General features: G+C 43.8%; 2 protein-coding genes across 5 annotated transcripts in view; one reads left to right on the top strand and one right to left on the bottom strand.

Annotated features, from left to right (window-relative positions):
• kpna5 (karyopherin alpha 5 (importin alpha 6)) overlaps positions 1-406 on the bottom strand; it is a 46,029-nt gene extending 45,623 nt beyond the window's left edge. Inside the window, exon 1 of one of the 2 annotated variants that reach the window (XM_077598214.1) lies at positions 326-406. In XM_077598214.1, coding sequence (XP_077454340.1) covers positions 326-403 — 78 coding nt within the window. In that variant the 5' untranslated portion in view covers positions 404-406. Of the gene's footprint in view, positions 1-190 lie in introns of both variants that reach the window. The other variant, XM_077598215.1, reaches the window with a different exon arrangement.
• Positions 368-25,738, top strand: zufsp (zinc finger containing ubiquitin peptidase 1). 3 transcript variants are annotated; one of them, XR_013299959.1, is made up of 12 exons: positions 368-625; positions 1,062-1,589; positions 1,665-1,763; positions 2,709-2,804; positions 2,914-3,023; positions 5,442-5,610; positions 6,843-7,031; positions 10,978-11,143; positions 17,456-17,613; positions 21,124-21,344; positions 22,552-22,758; positions 25,556-25,738. XR_013299959.1 is itself a non-coding variant. In XM_077598212.1 (11 exons), exons 2-11 carry the CDS (start codon positions 1,070-1,072, stop codon positions 22,579-22,581), a joined length of 1,758 nt encoding a protein of 585 aa, XP_077454338.1. In that variant the 5' UTR covers positions 368-625; positions 1,062-1,069; the 3' UTR covers positions 22,582-23,313. The 3 variants fall into 3 exon arrangements, 2 of the variants coding, with proteins under 2 accessions (XP_077454338.1, XP_077454337.1); XM_077598212.1 differs by lacking the exon at positions 25,556-25,738 and having other exon boundaries at positions 22,552-23,313; XM_077598211.1 differs by lacking the exon at positions 22,552-22,758 and having other exon boundaries at positions 369-625.

Below are 25,738 nucleotides of genomic sequence, written 5' to 3'. Positions count from 1 at the left end.
GCGATTGGCTGGTGACCAATTCAGGGTTTCCCCCGCCTCTGGCCCGAAATCAGCTGGGATAGGCTCCAGTACCCCCCGCAACACTAGTGAGGAGAAAGCGGTTGAGAAAATGAGATGAGATGAGATCTTGAACCTGCTTCTAACCTAGCACCAGGGCTAGCTCCTTCCAGATGCAGTTATTTTCACTTACTTGTGTATTTAGATTGAACAGCAGATGACAAAATATATGAAGCACCTATTTAAGACGCCGATTCTTAACCCCCTCAATATTTGACGCACTCGAATGTAGCAAATGTTGAAAAAACTCAAAATCTGACAAGCCTACCTGCCCTGTCAGTAGAGGAAAATGGCGTCCTAGCGACACTTTCCCAGAAAACACCTCGCGACAACAAGCAGCCGTCATTTCCGCCAGCTGTGGATCGAGTTCCTCTTTTATATAAAATTTGAAGCACCTACCAAAGCTTATGTTTATGTTGCACGTGTTATGAATTTATTTTAAAAATTTGATTTTGTATCGTCTTTTGTCACTGTACAATGATGCACTTTATTTGTTTTATAACGAAAATTTGTCCCGGGAGTCTCTTAACTTACTAACTTCTTCCACACGAGGATTTTGTACTTCACGGTATGTAAATACAGTCTTTCTAAATAGCATTATTATTAAACTCTTCGCTTGTAGGGATGAAAGGCAACAACGTACGCGTATTTAGGTTTGTTACTTTATGTCAAGCACGTTAAACTCACGTAACGTTCGACTCACCGCTCGTTTTGCGTCTCAAAATTTCAAAATGGTTACATGGTTGGATTGCAAATGGGTCAACATTTACTCACAGATAATTTTCCGTGGTTCAAGTACCTCATATGATTCGAACCTATTTAGTTACAAACTGGCGGAAAATAACTTGTTTTGGGGACATTATGTCAACCAGCTGTGAAAGAAGATCCTCCTCGTTGCAACTGGTGACATAATAAAGCATTACGTGGTGTTTAAACATTTCAGAAGATACAGGTGTCCCATTTACTGGCTTCGAAAATGATTCATCTGACTCTTTGATTAACAGGCCGTGTCATGCTGACATGTGAGATATGCTGTGAGGAGATAATGTTTGAGGAGGATATGAAGACACATCTGCTCCTCACCCATCTGGAAAATGACATGCACTGTCCACTGTGCCCTTTGTCTGGAGTAACATATGATGAACTTTGCTATCATATCAGCTCTGCACATCCAGAGGAACAGCACAAAGCCCAAAATTCATCTCACCCGCTTTTTAGCGTTCCATCTTCAACTGCCACTAGTTTTTCAGAAATTAACGGTCCCCAGTCTACTGTTAGCTGTAGTCCAGAATTAAAAGCAATCCCATGTGGATCATCTAGTGACACATTTCTACCTCAACAGAGTGATGATGCCTTTTTAAAAGCAAGTAAATGCCTTTTAACATCTGAAGGGAATTTAGACATCCCACCAACACCTTTAAAACCCAGAAAAAAGCATGGTTTGGCAATGAGCATTCCTGTTCTGGAAAATGCTGGATGTTTATTTGAGAAGAAAAGTGCCAAACAGAAGCACATTGCTTCTCCACAAAATGGTACTTTAAAAACAAAAACACAATCATTTCAAGAGTTATTGGTTACAGCTGATGGATAATTTTTATTTTTTACAGGGATACTTTCCTGTCCCATTTGTTCATTAGTATTCAGCAGCAGTGACATCCTGCAGGAGCATGTTGAATTACATCTGCAGGACCAAATCTCCGCTCAAGGTGTTTTGTACGCACTGTCATATTTGTAATAGTATCAAATGTACCTGACAACCGGACATGATACCTAACATAGATTTTTTTAAAATCACATTACACAAGTCACTGATTGCAAATTGTATTTAATTTATCTAATTTAATTTATAATGTTATTGCTTAAGTGCTGTATACTTTAATGATGCCAGGTTTGAGTTGAGTTTGATTAATTTAATAAAGGGACAATACAGATTAATGACCATATATGTACATATGTAAGATTATAGCCAAAGGCTAATTTCCATCTTTAGTCCCTTGTGATGTTAAAAACGCAAGATAAAATGAATAAGGCAATAGTAGGGAGGAAGAGAAAAAAACAGGGCATAAGACTAGAAAGCACTATTGAAATGATGAGACATACATAAACAGAACATGTCTAGGCAGTGTTGTAATCACACTGTTGTTCATCCAGCAGCCAGGTTTTAAGATGATTGGCACAGAGATTCGGATATGGGAGTTCACGTATAGTATTTGGTATTTAGTTCCAGGTATGTGAGGCACGAACAGAGAAAGAGGTTTGGCTAAATGCACACTTTCTGAAGGGAACTACACAGTCACCTCTAAAACCAGCTGTTGCTGATCTGTTGGAATTTTTCTTACAAGTTCTTGCAGTGGAGGCGGAACTTTGTGATGGAAGATTTTGTAAACCAAAATTGCATCAGCATATTTCACAGTATTAGTAAACGCAAAGTCAGATGGTCTTCGGGACTTCTTGAAAAGTTGCTTTTTGACCGAGATCAGACTAAAACAAATTGTGGTCAATCTTCTGTGAAGTTCTATTGGGCTCCTCGTTGTAAATGTTTAATTATGACCACATAGGTGGATATTAAAAAAACAAAGATTAGTACATTGGTGAGGATACCATTACTTATTGTAGGAAGACTTACTTGTGGTTTTCAAACTGTCTTCTAGGGGAGGAGGAATTTGAATGCCCCATCTGTCCGGTTCTTTGTAGCGACAGCACATCTCTGCAGCAGCATGTGGAACTGCATTTAGACAATGAAGCAGGTGGGATTGTCTAACCGTATGATCATATTTTTGCTTGTATTTAATTGAGAAACCCCAATCTTACAGTAAATTAGATAGCCAGCGTGACACTCGTTGATCTTTGCTGTAGGGTGCTCTGATGCAGATTCAAGACTGGTTCGGACACTTCAACAGCAAATGGAGACGAATAGGAGAAAGGAGGAAAACCGACTGGAGAAGGAGGAGTTTAAGAAATTGCAGGTCTGAAATTTAATGAGTGAGCAAAACACAGCAGTAGTAGTATAACTTGATGTTGGTTAGGCATGCTATTTGCCTCTTACTTGAGCTTAGTCATAGTATTGAGGTTTGAACAGACTGCACGCTCAGGCACGTTCTGGTTTAGACCGGGCGAGACTCAAATTTTTGCAAACCTCGTGTTTTTTATGGACCCGTTATCAGCTAAAAAGGGTCCAGCTGCATTCTTTAGTCATCGTCTTGGCAAAAACATACCGTTCTAGCACGTTCTCTTCACAGGTCAACCTGACTCTGGTCAGTATGCACAGGATGTTCCTTTAGAGCAGGGGTCTCAAACCGATTCCGCCAAGGGCCGCAGTGGGTCCTGGTCTTTGTTCCAATCGATCCAGTGTCGACATTTTAACCAATCAGGTGTCTTCTAAAATAAGTAGCACGTGACTTTAATTAACTGATTACACTTGCATAAGGTATCCTCTTGTTGAGTTGGAATGAAAACCTGCGGCCCTTTGGGGACCGGTTTGACACCCCTGCTTTAGAGTCTCACGGGGCTTATACAGCCTACGCATACTTGATTCATTAGCTTTAATTCCACAATATTCCATTCTTTTGTAGTTTTTAAACTACAAACACAATAGTGCAGTTCCAACTTTTGAACACATCACATAGTTCAGTTCTTTTGGACTTCCAGTGCAGGTCGGTCCCGACAAATGTGGCAGAAGCGATGTTTCCACTTCATCGCCATCCAGAGGATTATTGTGCCTTTGTAAGACTAGCATCTGGGGTCAGCCGGTCCCTTTTCGATCACCCGCCGATGATCAGTACAGTGTCCGTTGGAGGGACCCCTGATCAGGAAAGTTGTCCCTCAGTGTCTTGGGATGGCTGACTAAAAGAACACATTCCTAGACACAAGTGGCCGCAGTGATATACCTGGATGAATGGACAGATTGACTCAAACTCAACTGTGGACAATTGGTCACAAACTGCTCAGACTCAAACTCGGAGAGTTGTGATAGACCCGTGACCGGACGTTTCGTCGACGGACGTTTCGTCGACGGACGTTTCGTCGACGGACGTTTCGTCGACGGACGTTTCGTCGACGGACGTTTCGTCGACGGACGTTTCGTCGACGGACGTTTCGTCGACGGACGTTTCGTCGACGGACGTTTCGTCGACGGACGTTTCGTCGACGGACGTTTCGTCGACGGACGTTTCGTCGACGGACGTTTCGTCGACGGACGTTTCGTCGACGGACATTTCGTCGACGGACATTTCGTCGACGGACATTTCGTCGACGGACATTTCGTCGACGGACATTTCGTCGACGGACATTTCGTCGACGGACATTTCGTCGACGGACATTTCGTCGACGGACATTTCGTCGACGGACATTTCGTCGACGGACATTTCGTCGACGGACATTTCGTCGACGGACATTTCGTCGACGGACATTTCGTCGACGGACATTTCGTCGACGGACATTTCGTCGACGGACATTTCGTCGACGGACATTTCGTCGACGGACATTTCGTCGACGGACATTTCGTCGACGGACATTTCGTCGATAGACAGTTTGCCTAACCTTAACCACTAACCTTAACCACTATTAAAGAAGACAAAGGAAATTCACATATTCTTTATTAAACAAAATAAAACAGCAAAAACTTGCGTCTCTTTTTTTTTGCTTGGTATTCCCATAGCTATCTTGTATACAGACTAGATTTCCGATGTGCGTTGTGAGGCAACGGAGCTAGACGTCGTCGTTTGTCGGCCATCTTAAGAACAGACCCATTCGCTCCTATTAATAGAGTCAATAGAATTTGCTCTTTGAAAGGACAATAGATTGCTTGATTTAAAATCAAACGTGTGCGTCTATATCAAAGTCAGAGATGCAGTATTTTTGGCATACTTCATAACAAATATCAGCATCCAGTCAGAATCGTAGCCACATCAATTCTCGATTAAAAACCAAACAGTTAATAGTAATTTAGTGGAGTCACTCAGTGCCCCCCGAGGAACCGAATTTCCTTTGTCTTCTTTTTAATAAAATAATTTTATTTATTGCCTTTTATTTTAAAAATGGAGCGCTCAACGTAGGAAGCCTGTTTCGTGCGTAGTGTGTTTAGAGACGAGCCCATTTAGTACGCACACGCCCAAATGTTAGTGTTTGTGTTGTCGAGCAAGATTTGCTGTTTTATTTTCTTTAATAAAGAATATGTGAATCAATACTTATTAGCCGTTCTAACAATAAAAATTTTGAAGATCATTTAATTCTGAATTTAAATTTTTTTAACATTCTAACTCTTACCTTTGATTTGCACCGGTGATGAAAATTACAATGCACTTTTTAAAATGTGTGAACTTGCAAAATTTTAAATCACCCAATAGTTATTGGCCCTACTGTATTTGTGTCTGTTGAATGTGCAGAGGCGGTTTGGCCTAGATGGCAGTGGTGGCTATTGCAAACAGATGGAAAAGACCATGGAGAGAGATGTGGCCAGGGGAACATTGGGTCTTGCAGAGTATTACTCTAAGAAGGTAGAGATGATGGAATCTCTTGCTTCAGGAGTTGATGATGGCACAACTAGAACTCAGGGTTTGTGTGTTTCTTTGCTCTTTGGTTAACATTACTATGACGGCATTTGTTATGGTCCTGTCATAAAAAACATTTCATAATACAGTCATATCTTGAGATACAAGCTTGATGCGTTCCGGGACCGAGCTCGTATGTCGATGTACTCGTATCTCAAATCAACGTTTCCCATAGAAATGAACTAAATAAAAATTAATTTGTTTCCACCCTCTGAAAAAAAACAGGAGGTAGAGGGAGGTAGAGGGAGGTAGAGGGAGGTAGAGGGAGGTAGAGGGAGGTAGAGGGAGGTAGAGGGAGGTAGAGGGAGGTAGAGGGAGGTAGAGGGAGGTAGAGGGAGGTAGAGGGAGGTAGAGGGAGGTAGAGGGAGGTAGAGGGAGGTAGAGGGAGGTAGAGGGAGGTAGAGGGAGGTAGAGGGAGGTAGAGGGAGGGAGAGGGAGGGAGAGGGAGGGAGAGGGAGGGAGGGAGAGGGAGAGGGAGGGAGAGGGAGGGAGAGGGAGGGAGAGGGAGGGAGAGGGAGGGAGAGGGAGGGAGAGGGAGGGAGAGGGAGGGAGAGAGAGGGGGAGAGGGAGAGACTTGACGGATGCGCTTGTAACATAAACTTTAAATTTAACTTAAATGAACTTAGATTCCTATACACACACTTTTAAAAAGTTGTAATCTTGCGTTACACAACATTTAAACCTTGTGCAATAACCAAAGCAAAGAGGTTAATGTATTCCACCGCGGCTTTCGAGGCGAACTTCCTGCTTCTCTATACGTCAGCTCAGTCATGCGTACACTACTCTGACGTTTTTGGATTACTTCGTGCTTAATATCGATTGTCATCATACGCCTTTTCTTCGCACTACCCTTCATTGCACCGGCTTGCTTTGGACCCATTGTTTTTCCCCTTAATTTTGCACTGACTGATGCAAAAAAACACGGAAAAAAGGCAACCCTCCGCCCAGTGCTCGTAGATATCTTTGTACGAGGGAGATGCGGCGAGAAACAAAGTGCGCTGAAATCATAAGCAGCCTCTCGCGTCTCGGCCACCTGGCTGTCTCGTATCTCAAGGCAAATATTTGCTCATTTTACTCAAATCTCAAATTGCTTGTATGTTGAGGCACTCGTATTTCGAGTTATTACTGTACTATACTTACACAGGTTTCAGAGTCCGGGTGTTTCTTAAACTGCCATTGTGAATGTCCTGAAGTGAACGTGCAGTGGGAATGTGTTCTTTTCCTCCTGTGCCATAGGTGTCATTGGAGCCCTATGGCAGTACTATCTGACTGAGTGCAGTGACTGTGCGTACGTGTGGCTGTGCGCTGACACTGACCACTACTGCTCCTCTCCAGGGGACAAAGGCTGGGGTTGTGGTTACAGAAACTTCCAGATGCTGCTCTCTTCTCTTTACAAACTAGACCCATATTCTTCTGCTTTACAAGGTGCTCCATTACGCAGGTCCCACTATGGAAGAAAAATCCAACTTCGGTTTGCCGTTTTTTTTGTGTGTTTTTTAAATGTATACAAGCTTACTAACATATATAATAATAATAATGCTACCCCTTAAATAATTAATGAGGCACAAAGGCAGTTATCTAGGAAGGATATAATGCACATTGATCTACATTGCACCTCTACTTTTGAAATTAATTGGGTCCAGAAGTGGTTTTGTAACTAGAATTTTTCGTAAGTAGAGACATTTTACACGTGGCCGGATGATTCGCCTAAAGACGTTTCGCCGACGGACGTTTGACAGACGGACAGGTCGCCGAATGGACGTTCCACCGAACGGTCATTCGGCCGAACCTCCGTTCGGAGGTTCGGCCGAACGGCTGTTCGGCCGAACGGAGGTTTCGCTGAAACGGGATTCGCACGCTCGCCCCGCCCCCGGATCGTGTGTGTACATGTTTTGCAACCTCGGCCCGCGGGCCATATACGGCCCGTTAGGATTTTTAATCCGGCCCGCCGAGTAGGTAAATCATATCCCTACGGTCATCGGAGGGGTTTCTCCCCGGGAACAGTGCTTCGTGGGCGGATTTTAATGACACATGCTGAGTTTCATTATCGAGCTCCATATATTTCCCGAGTTTGAGCACTTTAAAAATCGGCGGGGGTTCCCCCCCAGCCTATCCGAGAATAGTGCACCGTGAGTAGACTGGGTTGGACGACGCCCCGCTGAATTTCTGCAGCTCCAGAAATTTTTCAAATTTGAGCCCCACACATTGGAGGGGTTTTTCACCGAGCACAGTGCTCTGTGGGCGGACAGGGGTGACACATGCCCCGCTGGAATCCTGAGCACCAGAATTTTTTTCTAAGCGTGAGCACCACACACATCGGAGGCGTTTTTTCCCAAGCGTAACCAAGGATAGTGACACATGAGCGGAATGGGTTGGCTGATGCCCCGCTGAAATCCTGAGCTCCATAAATTTTTCTAAGTGTGAGCACCACACACATCAACGGTGTTTTCCCCAGTGCTTATCCGACATTTGATGTCGCAAATACAAATACTAGTATTTGTATTTAATCATTAAACGCTGTTTTCGGCTGGATTTGACCGAATTTGAGAGCATTTTGAGCCGTTTGGCGAATGGCTCTGTTCTTAAAATGGCCGACAAGCGACGACGTCGAGCTCCGTTGCCTCACGACGCGCATCGGAAATCTACTCTGTATACACGAAGAATATGTGAATTTCCTGTCTTCTTTTAAATAAAATACTAGTATAAAATACAACACTAGTATTGTATATACAAATACTAGTATTTGTATTTAATCATTAAACGCTGTTTTAAGATGGATTTAGAAAAATTTCTGGAGCTGCAGAAATTCAGCAGGGCGTCGTCCAACCCAGTCCGCTCACGGTGCACTATTCTCGGATAGGCTCGGGGGGGAACCCCCGCCGATTTTTAAAGTGCTCAAACTCGGGAAATATATGGAGCTCGATAATGAAACTCGGCATGTGTCATTAAAATCCGCCCACGAAGCACTGTTCCCGGTGTTGGAAATTTATTTCTAAATCAACATAAACTCAAGTTAGTAATCTGACTCCAATTTGTGACCTTACCCAACTGCCACTCATCCAACAATATGCGCGCTCGTTCTGCAATAGAAAGGTATCAGAAAGCCGGCATTTTCACACACGAGTGGATTTATTCCTAACACACAGATCTAATACAAGCACCTGGGTCTCGGGTCCCTCTCAACACAGCTCTGTACGCCTCTGTTGCCACCAGCAGACGTACTCTCTATCCGAGTTGCCCAGCAATGAGTTATACTACACAATATGCAAATGGCACAGCAACAAAGGCATCCCGGCACTATTCTATTGGCTATGTGTATACTGCAGTTAACTTTAGCTTGCTTTCATTGGTCTGTCCTCCTCTGCTGAGTCGCTTGCTGGCTCCTCCTGGCTGCAATCTCCTCGTAGCTGCTCCTGGGTTTATCTTGTCTCTGCCGTCTTCTTGCAGATTAGCACCGTTTGTTCTGAAAACATTCCATTCTTGCACACCCACACATCCTGTTTTGTTCAAACGCTCAGCACTTTACAATCTCACACTCTCATACACAGAATGTAGCAATCATCTAATGAACTACTTTAAGACCAAACTTTTATGTTCCTTTACCGGGGAGAAACCCCTCCGATGACCGTAGGGATATGATTTACCTACTCGGCGGGCCGGATTAAAAATCCTAACAAGCCATATATGGCCCGCGGGCCGAGGTTACAAAAGATGTACACACACGATCCGGGGGCGGGGCGAGCGCGTGAATCCCGTTTCAGCGAAACCTCCGTTCGGCCGAATGACCGTTCGGTGGAACGTCCATTCGGCGACCTGTCCGTCTGTCAAACGTCCGTCGGCGAAACGTCTTTAGGCGAATCATCCGAGTACCCATTTTACATGTAAAAGCCCAAACCATTTCAAAGTCTCCAATACTACCAACTCATCTCATTTTCTGAACCGCTTTCTCCTCAGGGTCGTGGGGGGTGCTGGAGCTAATCCCAGCTGTCACTGGGCCACAGGCGAGGGACACCCTGAATCAGTGGCCAGCCAATCGCAGGGCAAAAGGAGACGGACAACCATGCACACATACTACCAACCAACACTGTTAGAAATTCCTGATGATGAACGTCGAATGCACACAAAAAGCATCAAGGAGATGCTGGTCGCTCTAAAGCGATGGAAGGCCAATGGTGTGTTGGGAGATTTTGTCGATCATCAATCATACCAATTTCAAAATAAAATACAGGAAGATTCGGGGAATGCGTTTTTTTTTAGCATTTTGTAACTTGAATTTCTTTCGTATCCTGCGAGGACATCAGGGCATTTTGTAACCTGAATATTTCAGTAGTGATGTTCGTAAGTCGAGGTACAACTATATTAATGATTTACTTTATATCTTTTATTTTCTACTGAATCTAAATGCTAAGAGCACAATTACGGAGTAACAGCCCAAGAGACGTATATGATCTATATGTATGCAGTTCTGTCACACCTTTTTGACAAGCTCACTATTTTTAGGGTAACCGCCTGTCCCATGTAGTGCATAGTGTTTTGAGGTCAAAACTATTTTGTGATTTCAGGCGTTCTGCAAAATCAACATAACACTGGTAAAAAACAATAAAATCTGACACTCAAAAATAATGAAATTTGATTACGTCCTCTGCCCTGGTGGTTTGAGTGTTTAGCGCGTCGGCCTCACGGCTCTGGGTTCAAATCCAGGTCGGTCCACCTGTGTGGAGTTTGCATGTTCTCCCCGGGCCTGTGGGTTCTCTCTGGGTACTCTGGTTTTCTCCCACATTCCAAAAACATGCATGGTAGGCTGATTGGACACTCTAAATTGTGTGACTGTGAGCATGAATGATTGTCCGTCTCCCCGTTCCCTGGATCAGTTAGCCACCGATTCAGGGTTTCCCCATCTCTGACCTGAAGTCAGCTGGGATAGGTTCCTGCACTGTGAGGATAAAGCAGTTTAGAAAATGAATGATTATGTCCTCGTTTGGAAACTTACCCGAGGAGAAACCAATGAGAAAAAACGTATAGGCCACCCACTAATGCTCCACTTTTAAGGACTTGACAGCAAGGCAATATTTGTCTTCACAAACACAAACTTGTGCATTGCATTCAAACTTGATAAAACATCACATCTTCAAATTTATTCCTCAACAAATGTACAACAAATGACTTCCAGAATTTATTTCCCCCTACATTAACATATTTGGTCTCATTCAGACAACATTCAACGTATACTACTACTGTAACAGAAAGGTCAAGGAACAATTCACCCTATATGCTTGTTTAACTAGTTAAAATTGGCTATCCTCAATAATTAATTCTGGTTTTGTCTTGTTATATAGACAGTTTTTCATTTAATGGTCGCTATTCCCCACAGACAAAGCAGTGCCAAGTATTCCACGGGTGCAGGGTATGATTGAGGATGCATGGAATTTAGGACTGGATCCTCAAGGTGCAACCCACTTTAACAATAAGCTAAAGGGAACTCGAGCTTGGATTGGCGCCACGGAGATCTACGTCCTGCTTACCTCTCTAGGAATCAGGTGCTTACCATTGAATTTAAACAATCTTTAATTCTAGTACCTCATAAACCATGGTTGTATGAACTGGTCCTCAAGGGCCGCAGTGGGTGGAGGTTTTCATTCCAACCCAAAGAAGAGGCTACATCACCAATCTGGTGTCTTAAAAGTGTAATTAGTTGATTGCCGTCAGGTGCTGCTAGTTTCAGAAGAAAACTCATTGGTTAAACTGTCTGCTAGATCAGTTGGAACAAAAAAAAGCTTATCAGTCATGGTCCTATAGAAATTTAAAAACTTGTTGGAAAGGGAGATTTTGGTCAAACGATTGCGCTCATACTTCGCTGCTTGCTACTACCCCTGGGCGAGGCGGTGCTGGTGTCTGCCTGGGAGCGCAAGGTTTTTGTGGAGGGGTGGCACCGCACTCCCCTGTTGCACATGGTGGCGAGTATGCTGCTTGGCCTAACATCTGGCTTTAGCACGCTAACCTCGGTTCCAGCATCACGAAAACTGTTCTTCTAGTCAATTGAAGGCCAGTGGAGTTTCAAAATAAATTACCAGATACAGAGAGTACTTAGTTTTCTGAGAATGTTTGATCTCGTTTGACATTCCATAACTTGGATTGTTTTTATATCTTGGAACAAAGGCTTTTTTAAACCTGAATATTTCGTATGTTGAAGCATTCATAATTACTGTGATCCTTCACCACTTTGTGGCTTCAGTACATCGCGTTTTTTTATATTGGATTGGATTGGATTGGATAACTTTATTCATCCCGTATTCGGGAAATTTCGTTGTTCCAGTGGCAAGAGGGTGAGGATGCAGGAATAGGAAAGGCATTTTAGACATAAATAGATAGGTAATAGATAGGTAATAAGTAGGTCAAGAAATAAATACATGAATAAATATATAATCAAATAAGCGTGTTGCTTAGGACATATATACATACATACATACACATAAATGTACATGCATGCATACGGTAGGTCTTAACACAAAGCCATTTTTTTGTTAAAGAGCCTGACAGCTGATGGGAGGAAGGATCTGCGGAAGCGCTCCTTCCTGCAATGAGGGTGCCGCAGTCTATTGCTAAAGGAGCTTCGGAGGGACTCCACAGACTCATGCAGGGGGTGGGAGGTGCTGTCCATGATGGACATCATCCTGGTCAGCATCCTCCGCTCTCCCACTTCCTCCACAGAGTCCAAAGGACAGCCCAGAACAGAGCTGGCCCTCCTGACCAGCTTATTCAGCCTGTTCCTGTCCCTCTCCGTGCTCCCGCATCCCCAACAAAGCACTGCATAAAACACTGCAGAGGCCACCACAGTGTCGTAGAAAGTCCTCAGCAGTGTCCTGCACACTCCAAAGGACCGTAGACTCCTCAGTAGGTAGAGGCGGCTCTGGCCCCTTTTGTACAGGGCATCTGTGTTTGTGGACCAGTCTAGTTTGTTGTTGAGGTGAACACCCAGGTACTTAAAATTCTCCACGATTTCAATGTCTGTACCCTGGATGTTCACCTGAGTGGTCTGTTGAGGATTCCTCCGAAAATCGACGACCATTTCCTTTGTCTTACTGGTGTTGATGTAGAGGTGGTTTTGCCTACACCAGTCAACAAAGGCTGTGATGACTCCCCTGTACTCCAGGTCGTTCCCGTCCGTCACTCGTCCAACAATAGCGGTGTCGTCAGAGAACTTCTGGAGGTGGCAGGTGTCTGTATTATGTTTAAAGTCCGATGTGTAGAGGGAGAAGAGGAGTGGAGAGAGCACTGTGCCTTGTGGGGCCCCCGTGCTGCAAGCTACCACATCAGACGTACAGTCCTGGAGTCTCACATATTGTGGTCTGTCAGTGAGGAAGTCGATGATCCATGCGGCTAGGTGGTTCCTTACTCCAGCCTCTTCCAGTTTCCCTCTCAGTAGAACCGGCTGAATGGTGTTGAAGGCACTGGAGAGGTCAAAAAACATCATTCTCAGCGTGCTTCCCGCGTTCTCCAGGTGTGAAAGAGACCTGTGCATCAGGTAGGTGGTAGCATCTTCCACACCAATGCCTGGACGATAGGCGAACTGCAGAGGGTCCAGCTCTGCATTCATCAGGGGGCTGAGGTGATTGAGGATGATTCTCTCCAATGTCTTGATCAGGTGAGAGGTTAATGCTACCGGCCTGAAGTGGTTTGGCTCCCTGGGGTACGCAGTCTTAGGAACTGGGACCACGCAGGAAGTTTTCCACAAGGTGGGGACCTTCTGCAGACTGAGGCTGAGGTTGAAAATATGCAGAATCACTATACCAAGCTGATCCGCACACTCTCTCAGTAGTCTGGAGCTGAGGCCGTCTGGACCGGTAGCCTTCCTTGCCTCGATCTTCTTGAGCTGTTTTATCACCTGATCGACAGTAATGCAGAGACTGGTGGAAGAGGGGGAGGAAGAGGAGGAGGAGGAGGAGAATGAGGGGGGAGCGTTGCTTCTGGTCTGGGGGGTCAGGGGAGTGGGGGCAGGACTGAATCTGTTAAAGAACTGATTCAGTTCATTGGCCCACTCCCTGCCGCCAGACTCCGGGTCTCTCTCGCTGTTGCCTCCATGGCCCGAAATAGTCCTCAAGCTCCTCCAGACCTCTTTGGTGTTGCCTCTCTGGAGTTGGTTCTCCAGCTTCCTCCTGTAGATGGTCTTACCCTTCCTTATCTCTCTCTTCAGCTCCTTCTGGACCATTTTCAGGCTCTCTTTCTCCCCAGACCTAAAAGCCCTCTTCTTCTTGTTCAGGAGGGCCCTTAGATCCCTGGTGACCCACGGCTTATTGTTGGAGAAACAACGGACCTTCTTGGAGGGTACAATGTTCTCAACACAGAAGTTAATATAATCTGTGATGCAGTGGGTCAAGCTGTCAATGTCTAAAACAAAAAGTTCATTAAAAATGTCAAAATTCATGCTGAAACTTACAAGCGGAATACGGGCGATGAAAAAATGGCAGAAGTCGGACGATATTTAGTAGAAGAAGAATGATGCCCGAATAATATAAACGAACGAGAAGAACAACGTCTTGCTATTTCCTGGTATCTATGGATTACATTTCGATTCACACACGTTATCGGTGAAGAAACACTAAGCACTGAGCCTATTCCAGCTTTGTTTGGATTTCAAAATCATAGAAAATGCCTCCCAGACGCCAATGAACCCAAGACAGAACGAGACATGATGACAGTGACTGAAAAAGGGACATTGGTATGCAAGAGGCATAGCAGTTCAAATTTGTCCTCTGTAAATGACATACAGTTGTGGTCAAAAGTTTACATACACTTGTGAAGAACATAATGTCATGGCTCTCTTGAGTTTCCAGTTATTTCTACAACTCGGATTTTTCTCTGATAGAGTGATTGGAACAGATACTTCGTCACAAAAAACATTCATGAAGTTTGGTTCTTTCATGACTTTATTATGGGTGAACAGAAAAAAGTTATCAAATCTGCTGGGTCAAAAACATACATACAGCAGCGCTAATATTTGGTAACATGTCCCTCGGCCATTTTCACTTCAATAAGGCGCTTTTGGTAGCCATCCACAAGCTTCTGGCAAGCTTCTGGTTGAATCTTTGACCACTCCTCTTGACAGAATTGGTGCAGTTCAGTTAAATTTGATGGCTTTCTGACATGGACTTGTTTCTTCAGCATTGTCCACAAGTTTTCAATGGGGTTTAAGTCAGGACTTTGGGAAGGCCATTCGAAAACCTTATTTCTAGCCTGATTTAGCCATTCTATTACCACTTTTAATGTGTGTTTGGGGTCATTGTCCTGTTGGAACACCAAACTGCGCCCAAGACCCAATCTTCGGGCTGATGACTTTAGGTTATCTTGAAGAATTTGAAGGTAATCCTCCTTCATTATCCCATTTACTCTCTGTAAAGCACTGGTTCCATTGGCAGCAAAACAGCCCCACAGCATAATACCACCGTGCTTGACGGTAGGCATGGTGTACTTGGGGTTAAAGGCCTCACCTTCTCTCGTCGAAACATATTGCTGAGCATTGTGGCCAAACAGCTCGATTTTTGTTTCGTCTGACCACAGAACTTTCCTTCAGAAAGTCTTATCTTTGTCCATGTGATCAGCAGCAAACTTCAGTCGAGCCTTAAGGTGCCGCTTTTGCAGCAAGGGCTTCCTTCTTGCACGGCAGCCTCTCAGTCCATGGAGGTGCAAAACACGCTTGACTGTGGACACTGACACCTGTGTTCCAGCAGCTTCTAATTCTTGGCAGATCTGATTTTTGGTGATTCTCGATTGAATCTTCACCCTCCTGACCAATTTTCTCTCAGCAGCAGGTGATAGCTTGTGTTTTCTTCCTGATCGTGGCAGTGACAAAACAGTGCCATGCACTTCATACTTACAAACAATTGTTTGCACTGTTGCTCTTGGGACCTGCAGCTGCTTTGAAATGGCTCCAAGTGACTTTCCTGACTTGTTCAAGTCAAGGATTTGCTTTTTCAGATCGATGCTGATCTCCTTTGACTTTCCCATTGTAGCGTTTGTAGGCGTTTGCATCCAATGAGCCCTATTTAAATGGCCTCAGAGAAGTCACCAGCTGTAGTCACTCAATATCACTCACAAGAAGTTAAGAGGCCATGCTATGAAGCTCATTTCACTGACACAACTTTCTAAGTCACCAAAATTGCTAATTTGTGTTGCTGTATGTATATTTTTGACCAAGCAGATTTGATCACTTTTTCGGTTAAACCATAATAAAGTCATAAAAGAACCAAACTTCATGAATGTTTTTTGTGACAAAGAATTATCTGTTCCAATCACTATCAGAGAAAAATCAGAGTTGTAGAAATAACTGGAAACTCAAGAGAGCCATGACATTATGTTCTTCACAAGTGTATGTAAACTTTTGACCACAACTGTATGTAAACATAAATATCTCCCACCCAGTGCATCCAACCGTATTAACTCCTTTGTGCTCTATAGAGGACATTCAGAGCTTTCAATGATACCAAATTTCTTTTGCAGTATTCCAATTACTTCACATAGATTGGGAAATTTCAAAATAAATGTGATTGAACATAATTTTTTTTCCTGGTAGTCAGTAGGATATGGGATGTAGTTTCCAACAACGTCCCCAGGAGATTGACGCCACCTTGGTTTGAGCCATTGAATTTGGCAATCGTCTTGACAGTGCCGTGTCCTTGCAAAGCATATTTGTACAAGAAAAGAAATGGCATTTACCATTGTCCTTGTGTGGCAAAAACCTCTCGTAGAAAGAAGCTCCTCCTGCTGCCCCTATGGCGCTCCCTGAAGTTTTTATCAATGATCCAAAGCCTCACGAATCTGATGAAGAGGACTTGGACTAAAGCTCACAATAATTTTTTATGTATAATATTTTTTATTTTTTTATTTTTTAATCAAGCAGAGGAACAATTTTCACTGTGCGAACAGTACTTAAAGTATTTATATTTTTTTTAATTATAAATTATATTTAGATATTATTACATTAGTCTGCCTATAACTATTATATTGAATAAATACACTTCTTGATAATTGTACTTGCGTACTTGTTTTTGTTTAGGCACGAAAACATGCTGTATGGTATGTAGCAATAATAGGTCTGATCCTACTTCATGTTCTTTTGATTATCGTAGCCAAACTAAACAAAGTAACAGACTTAATGGGGAATGATGAAGATGACATAACCAAGACACAAGAAATACTCCCACGCTCAACAAACGAAGACAAGGACTTTAAATACAAAGACGGGTTGGTGACAACAACAGCTGAGTCATGCATGAGAAGGAGAGCCAGAAAAGACACAGCACTTTACATTCATGAACAATAATGCGGATAGGACACACAAGGAAATAAATACCCCACCACCAAACTGCCTCCTCGGGGCACCTATTCAGCCTATTTTCCATGATTCCCTCCCTCAAAGTCACCAGCATCAAACGATCAACTCCTCAGCAGTTTCTCCAGGAGTTTGATAACTATGTAATTTTGTTTCAAAGCTTTTGGCGAAGGAGACCCCAGACTGGATAGGTGCCCTTGAGGACCGGAATTGGTGACCCTTCCTTTCGAGACTACTGGGGGTGGAGGAGTTATCTACTCCTCAAAATCATATCAATCCAATGCACTTAATTTTTATTACTTTTTACAACTTAAGATCAGCATTTTACAGAGGTACAAGCAAATGCACTTTATTTTGAAAACACAATTTCAGATTTCATCAATCAAATATGTTTTTTCCACTCTTTGTGAAACTACTCTATGTCCCACAAAGTGTCATCAATACCGCTTGTTTGAAAGAATGCAGCAGTGGATTGATGTGAATGCTAGCTTTAAAAGAATCAATTCTCCCTCTCCCACCGCAGTGGCCGCATCATTGACTTTCACCAGCCAACTGGTCAAGGAGGCACCCATCCATTGCTCTTTGAGTGGGTCAAACAGTACTTCAGTCAGTCCAGCAGTAGCAGCTTGCCCTCTAGACTTATCCAGACCTCTCTACCACCGCTTTACCTGCAGCATCAAGGTGCGCACCGGGCAACACAATGACATTCTTAGAAATACATTGAGCCATGGACAATGAGACATGGTGGGGTTTGCGCTGGATGTAGGTCTACAATTCCAACACAATTGTAGAAAGGCAGCATTAAAATTACATTTTGGTTCTACGTTTTATTTTAATATTAGCAACTCATCTCTTAAATAGAGTGGCCCAATGGATGAGTGGTTAGCGCGTCGGCCTCACAGTGGGAGACCTGGGTTCAAATCCAGGTCGGTGCACCTGTGTGGAGTTTGCATGTTCTCCCCGGGCCTGCGTAGATTTTCTCAGGGTACTCTGGTTTCCTCCCACATTATTTTGACACAATTATCATATCACACATGACCTACTGCCTTACAGGTTGGTCATCGGACAGAAAGACAACACTAAAACCAATATAAACCCTTTATAAGCTAGCGCTGAAAGTATTGGACAGAAAACCAAAAACGCACCACCACTGTCAGATATTTTTTTAAAAAGACACTAAGTAGGTTGGGCAACACTTAAATATGCAGATGCTACCTTAGTTTACACAATTTTCCATCACATAGCTCCTCCTCCACTGCAAGATTTTGGACAAAAAACATTTAAACACATCAACAAGGGCTGGCTCTAGAGGTGACTGTAGTTCCCTTCAAAAAGAGTGCATTCAGCCAAAGCAAGTTCTCTGTCCATGCCTCATAAACCTGGAACTCAATACCAATTACCATACGTGAACTCCCGTCTCTGAATCTCTTTGCCACTCATCTTAAAGCCTGGCTGTTAGACGAACAAAATTGCGGTCACTTTTAACTTTTTGGTCACAATTCCACTAACTGTATTTGGAGGAAGAACAAGACCGATGGTAGCGCTCTCCAAACAAGCCTTCTTCCAGATGCCAGAAACTCTCCACATCTTAATCCCATTGGGAACTTGTGGTCAATCCTCAAGGGGCGGACGGACAATCAGAAACCCACAAATTCTGACAAACTCCAAGCATTGATTATGCAAGAATAGATCAGTCAGGATTTGGTTCAGAAGTTGATCGACAGCATGCCAGGGAGTATTGCAGAGGTCTTGAAAAAGAAGTGTCAACACTGCAAATATTGACCTATTCCATGTAAATCTCAAAAGCTTTTTATACTTGTGAAATGCTTCTAATTGTATGCCATCATACCGTAGAAATATCTGGCAAACACGTAAAAACCCTGAAGGAACAGACTTTGTGAAAATGTAACATTTGTGTCATTCTGAACCTTTGCCCATGCAAAAGAAGAAAAAAGAGAAAATTATTCATTAAGCCATTAAAATGAATAGAAATGCAAAGACATCTTCCAAACTGTTAGTGGAAGCTGAGTAAATATACAGTGGGGCAAATAAGTATTTAGTCAACCACCAATTGTGCAAGTTATCCTACTTGAAAAGATTAGAGAGGCCTGTAATTGTCAACATGGGTAAACCTCAACCATGAGAGACAGAATGTGGAAAAGAAACTAGAAAATCACATTGTTTAATTTTTAAAGAATTTATTTGCAAATCATGGTTGAAAATAAGTATTACCAAAAGTTCATCTCAATACTTTATGTACCCTTTGTTGGCAATAACGGAAGCTAAAAATTTCTGTAACTCTTCACAAGCTTTTCACACACTGTTGCTGGTATTTTGGCCCATTTCTCCATGCAGATCTCTAGAGCAGTGATGTTTTGGGGCTGTCGTTGGGCAACACGGACTTTCAACTCCCTCCACAGATTTTCTGTGGGATTGAGATCTGGAGACTGGCTAGGCCACTCCAGAACCTTGACATGCTTCTTACGAAGCCACTCCTTTGTTGCCCTGGCTGTGTGTTTGGAATCATTGTCATGCTGAAATACCCAGCCACATCTCCTCTTCAATGTCCTTGCTCTTGGAAGGAGATTTTCACTAAAACTCTCTCGATACATGGCCCCATTCATTCTTTCCTTTACCGAGATCAGTCGTCCTGGTCCCTTTGCAGAAAAACAGCACCAAAGCATGATGTTTCCACCCCCATGCTTCACAGTGAAGCATTGTGTTCTTCGGATGCAATTTAGTATTCTTTCTCCTCCAAACACGAGAACCTGTGTTTCTACCAAAAAATTCTATTTTGGTTTCATCTGACCATGACACATTCTCCCAGTCATCTTCTGGATCATCCAAATGCTCTCTAGTGAACCGCAGACGGGCCTGGATGTGTACTGGCTTCAGCAGGGGGACACGTCTGGCAGTGCAGCATTTGAGTCCCTGGCAACGCATTGTATTACTGATAGTAGCCTTTTGTTACTGTGGTTGCAGCTCTCTGTAGATCAGGGGTGTCAAACCGGTCCTCAAAGGGCCGCAGTGGGTGCAGGTTTTCATTCCAACTCAACAAGAGGATACCTTTTGTAAGTGTAATCAGTTAATTAAAGTCAGGTGCTACTTATTTTAGAAGACAGCTTATTGGTTAAAATGTCGGCACTGGATCGGTTGGAACAAAGACCAGGACCCACTGCGGCCCTCGGCGGAATCGGTTTGACTCGTGCTGTAGATCATTCACTAGGTCCCCCGTGTGGTTCTGGGATTTTTGCTCACCGTTCTTGTTATCATTTTGACGCCACAGGGTGAGATCTTGCATGGAGCCCCAGATCGGGGGAGATTATCAGTGGTCTTGTATGTCTTCCATTTTCTAATAATTGCTCCCACAGTTGATTTCTTTACACCAAGCGTTTTACCTATTGCAGATTGAGTATTCCCAGCCTGGTGCAGGTCTACAATTTTGTCTCTGGTGTCCTGCAACAGCTCTTTGGTCTTGGCCATAGTGGAGTTTGGAGTGTGAGAGACAGGTTCTGGACAGGTGTCTTTTATACCGATAATGAGTTAAAACAGATGCTATTAATACCGGTAACGAGTGGAGACCTCGTTAGATGTTAGACCTCTTTAACAGCCAGAAATCTTGCTTGTTTGTAGGTGACCAAATACTTATTTTCCACTCCAATTGGAAAATAAATTCTTTAAAAATCAAACAATGTGATTTTCAGTTTTTTTTCTCCACATTCTGTCTCTCATGGTTGAGGTTTACCCATGTTGACAATTACAGGCCTCTCTAATCTTTTCAAGCAGGAGAACTTGCACCATTGGTGGTTAACTAAATACTTATTTGCCCCACTGTATGATGTAGACGCTTTTGTAAGTAGAGGCACCACTGTATTTTAGTCCCTATGTGGTGCCACGACATTTGTGTTCAGTTTTTTTGCTTCTGCGTAAAAGTACCATAACATAAATGGTATAATTAGTTTTACCATTAAGCTAGCGGGCTGAAACGCTATGACACGTATTGTTGTTTTAAATTAAATTGTTGTGTCTCATTTTTTACCTTTAGATTGACAGTAATTTTTCCAACAGTGAATGGCAATAAAATGATCAAATACTTATAACAAATCCTCACTATTCACTTGGCAAACAGCAACATTATTTACAAGTTCAAAATAGTCCTCAGACTTAATGTATCTTCAACTTGTCCTAAAGGGCATAGCCGCTCCATAGTGGGATTGGAACAGCATAAGAATGGAAGCATGGGCCTTCTGCTTTTGGATCCTGGTTCCTCATCAACAGATATCTTGAAGCTAATGAGTAGAAGCACCGCATCAATGGCCATTCGACATATCCGAAAGCTTCCTGGCAGCCTGAAACACAAACAGTACCAGATAGTAGGAGTAGAGGGTGCGTTGTCCACTGAGGAGAAACAGGTTAGTTACCTATGTATTATTTCATGTTCAGTATGATGATGAAATTCTAGTCATCTATTTTGATCATTTTCCATGTCATTTCAATCTATTTTTCAATTACATCATTGTCTGCAATTTGGAACTATGACTCCAATTCCAATGAAGTTGGGTTGGTGTGTTAAACATGACTAAGGACAACACGACTCAGTGATCTGCCAACCATATTGGACCTATATTTTATTGTGTACACTTCAAAGGAAATGTATTTAATGTTGAAAATGATAGCCTTTATTGTTTTTAAGACAATCATTATTTTAGAATTTTATGGCTATAACTCATTCCAAAAGAGCTGGGGTAGGTGGTGAAAAAGAGGAGAAATTTGAGAAATGGTTTTCAAACACCTCATGTGGATAATCCCACAGGGCAACAGACTAGTAGTTGGAAACCATTTAGTGAATTAGTTGAACTGCTCATTCATAAGCAAATATGGGATGAGGTTCACCTCTTTATGAACAACTGCATGAAACAGTTTTAGGTCATGTTCTTCAAGGTAAATTTTCAAGGAATTTAGGATTCCATCATCTATGGTCCAATCATATCATAGAAGCTTCAGACTATCTGACAAATCATTCTGTAAAAGTGGCAAAGGCCAGAAAATCATACTGAATGCCTGTGATCTGGACAGTCCGGCGGATGAGTGGTTAGCGGGTCGGGCTCACAGTTCTGGGGTCCTGGGTTCAAATCCAGGTCAGTGAGCATGTCCTCCCCTGGCCTGCGTGGGTTTTCTCCGGCTACTCCGGTTTCCCCCCACATTCCAAAAACATGCATGGTAGGCTGATTGGACACCCGAAATTGCCGCTAGTTATGAGTGTGAGCGTGAATGGTTGTTTGTCTCCTCGTGCCTTGAAATTGGCTGGCCATCAACTCAGGGTGTCCCCCGCCTTGTGCTCGGAGTCAGCTGAGATAGGCTTCAGCACCCCGCGCGACCCTAGTGAGGATAAAGCGGTTCTGAAAATTAATGAATGAATGGACGGGCGGGCGGGCGGGTGTATTTGGGCGGACGGATCCATCCGGACGGACGGTTGAACGAACGAACGTACGAATGAATGTTATCCCCTTGAAAATGAAATTACAGAATGGATTCAGCAATACGTTCAGAAATCAATCTCCATGAACAAAATTCACTGTGCCATCTGCAGTTCCTTCTTCTTCTTCTTTTTCACCTCAGGCGCCTGAGGATTACCCTCAGCAGCGCTAGAGCTGCCACCGGAACACGGATTAGTTCATCCAGGGAGTTGCCCAGGCCGCGATGCCATAGGTGTTCAGACGACTCTGTTTCCTCGTCGCACAGGCGGCAGCGATCCGAGTCGGATTTCCCCACAAGGTGGAGCCAACGGCGGAGCAGGGGGTGGTGTCCACTGCGGAAACGAATCAGGTCTGTGCGGTCTCCTTTCGATAGGGCAAGTTCTTCCTCATGATGGCACGTCTTGTGGCTGCGTCCGGGGAGGTGTGGGTTTGGTCATCTGACGAGCCAAGTTTAGCTAGGGCATCGGCCAGGTCGTTACCGCATATGTTGCAGTGGCCCGGAATCCACAGTAACTGTAATCGCTTAGGCGGAGGGAAAAGGGCGATGTCACCCTGAAGTCTCCGAATGGCGGGGTCTTGCGTGTGGGGGTTTCCCATAGCTTGGACCAGCGATTTGCAGTCACTAAGGATGATTGATGTCTGCCAGTCTGCTGTTTCCCTCAGCCAGGAGAGTGCCTCGGTCAGTGCCACTTTTTCAGAGTGGTAGAAACTGCTGCGGGTGCCAGTGGCACCATGCCATTGGTGGATGATTGCAGTCTCCTTAATGACGACGAAACCTGCACCACCGTCCGCAGTGCCTTCTTTGGTGGATCCATCTGTGAAGATCTGTAGGTCCGGTTCACCCATGCTTCTGATGAGCTCTTCGGCCTTATCTCTTTGGATGATGGTCGGCATGTGTTCAGAGACTGCAGTAAAGGCAGTGTGGATGGGGGGGGGGGGGATTTGCCAGGGTGGGCAGGGGTGGGAAGAGTATGTGCAAGGGGTATGGAGTTCAAGAGCGGTAAGACGGGGAAGGGTCGAAGATCGCCAGTCTGGCTTCTTTTGTAACCGCATTTTGACGTTTTCATGGAGGAGGCGGTGTCGGGGATCAGAAGGAGGCAGCTGGTTCCAGGCATCCGCCTTAAGAAGTGCTTGTAAATTGAGGCGGGATGAGAGGGGTGTATGATGTGCCTCATGTAGGAATGCTTCGGTGGGGGTGGACCTGAGGTGGTGGGTTATGGCGCGGGCTGCTTCCAGTTGGGCAGTTTCAAGGGATTTGAGGTGAGTTTGGGCCAGCCAGGGGGCCCATGCAGGTGCTGCGTACTCTGCGAGACTTCTCTGGGTGGCAATATACACCGTTCTAAGGTCGTTTGGTTGCCAACCCCAAGATGTGCCACTGAGTTTGCGGAGCAGATTCGTTCTTTTGGACATGGTTTGGGGGACTTTTTTCGCTTGCTCTGCAAACGTGAGTTGTCGGTCGAAGGATACGCCAAGGAAAGTGGGGGTGGGGTTATGCTTGAGGGCGGCGCCATTTATTAAGATCTTTGGTTGCCATTTGGCCTCAGCTGAGTCCAGGCTGAAAAATGACGCCTCACACTTGGTGGTGTTAAGGTTTAGGTGTGCCTCGGAACTCCACCTCCAGACTTTTTCAACCTCCGTTTGAAGTCTGTTTTCCACCTCCTCTTTGTTCCTACCCCGACAAGCAAGAGCCAGATCGTCTGCATAGGCGCTGACCAGGGTGGAATCGTTGAACTTGTCGAGGAGGTCATTAATGTAGATGATGAATAAGAGGGGCGACAGGACCGAGCCTTGGGGGAGCCCTTCTTTGAAGGTTCTGCTCCTGCCGACGGTATTGTTGATCCTGACCCTGGCTGTGCAATTTGTGAGCCAGTTGGCGATCCATCTGATGAAGCGGTAGGGGACCAAATCTGCAGTTCCTGGATGAAACCCCACTGTAAAGAAACAATTTTTTAACAGGACCGAAAAGCACAGGTGCTTTCTCACGGCCAGGGGTTGGCAAATTAAGCAACTGTTCTGTGGTCAGATTAATAACGATTTGAATTTCTTTGTGAAAGACGCAGATGCCATGTTATCTAGACTAAAAAGGCTAAAATCGTAGTAGTATATCAGCTATCAAAAGTCAACATCTGTGATGTTTTAGTTCCATTGGCATGGGTAACTGTAACATCTGTGAGGTCACCATTAATGCTAAAAGAATACATAGAGGTTTTGGAGAAAGGTGTAAACTTCCATTTAAGCAATGTCTTTCATGAACAACCCTGCTTATTTCGACAAAACAATGCCAAAGCACTTTCTTCACATTACAAGAGCTTAGCTTCGAAGAAAAGATTGCGGTTGGTCAACTGGTCTGCTCCCTATTGTTAAAAATGCATTCATTCATTCATCTTCCATACCACCCATCCTCGAAAGGGTTGCGGAGGTTGCTGGAGCCTAACCCAGCTGTCTTCAGGCAGACTACACCCTAGACTTGTGGCCAGTCAGCCATAGGGCACACAGAGAGGCAAATGACCATCCACACCTTCAATCATACTGCCACCAGCGGGAATTGAGCCCACGCCTGCCAGCTAGTTCAGAGTTGTGGTGCATAATGACGTGTAAAACAAAAAAACAAAGAACCAGACTGTTGAACACCTGAAGCTGTACATCAAGCAAGGATGGATCATTATTCCTCAATTTCCAAACGTTTATTGAACAGTGTTAAAGGGTGATATAACACAGTGGCAATCATGCCACTCACCTGCTTTTCTGGCATGTGTTGCAGTCATAAAACCCAGTTACTAATATTTGCCAAAAAGAATAAGCTTTTTCAGTATGAACATTTAATATCTTGTCTTTGTTGTAATTTAGATAAAATATGGTTTGAGCATGGTTTATGAAGGTTTATATGCCATTAGAGATCACCGAATGAAAATTGATTAATGATTTTGTCCCTCATAAACTTCCTGACCAAAACATAATGAGTGCTTAATTGGCCTTTTGGCTAACTCTCCAAATTGTTGAACCAATTTGTCTTGATTACTGTTGTTAATGTGGGGAAATCACTTAAAACGGGCACTAAAACGAGACTTAAATGAAATATTACGTTAATGTGTATTTTGCTGGTGACTTTAAAGAACTTAACAATGTTGTTTTCTTTCCTTTAACAGCAACGCATCTTGAACTCCAGGACTCTGTGTGCTGAAAGAATTCCATGAACTGAATGAAACGTGTTGGTTTTTATTTTCCCATCTTTCTGCCCTCTCCATCTTTGCTTTTGATGTGAATATGAATGAATCATTTCAGCATGTATAGTGTACTGCCCTTGTTTTCTAATAAATATTCAAAATTAA

The sequence above is a fragment of the Stigmatopora argus genome, chromosome 4 (assembly GCF_051989625.1).
Source record: "Stigmatopora argus isolate UIUO_Sarg chromosome 4, RoL_Sarg_1.0, whole genome shotgun sequence".
Lineage (NCBI taxonomy): Eukaryota > Metazoa > Chordata > Actinopteri > Syngnathiformes > Syngnathidae > Stigmatopora > Stigmatopora argus.
The sequence above is the reverse complement of the archived record's forward strand: the minus strand, read 5'-3'. Positions and strand labels throughout refer to the sequence as shown.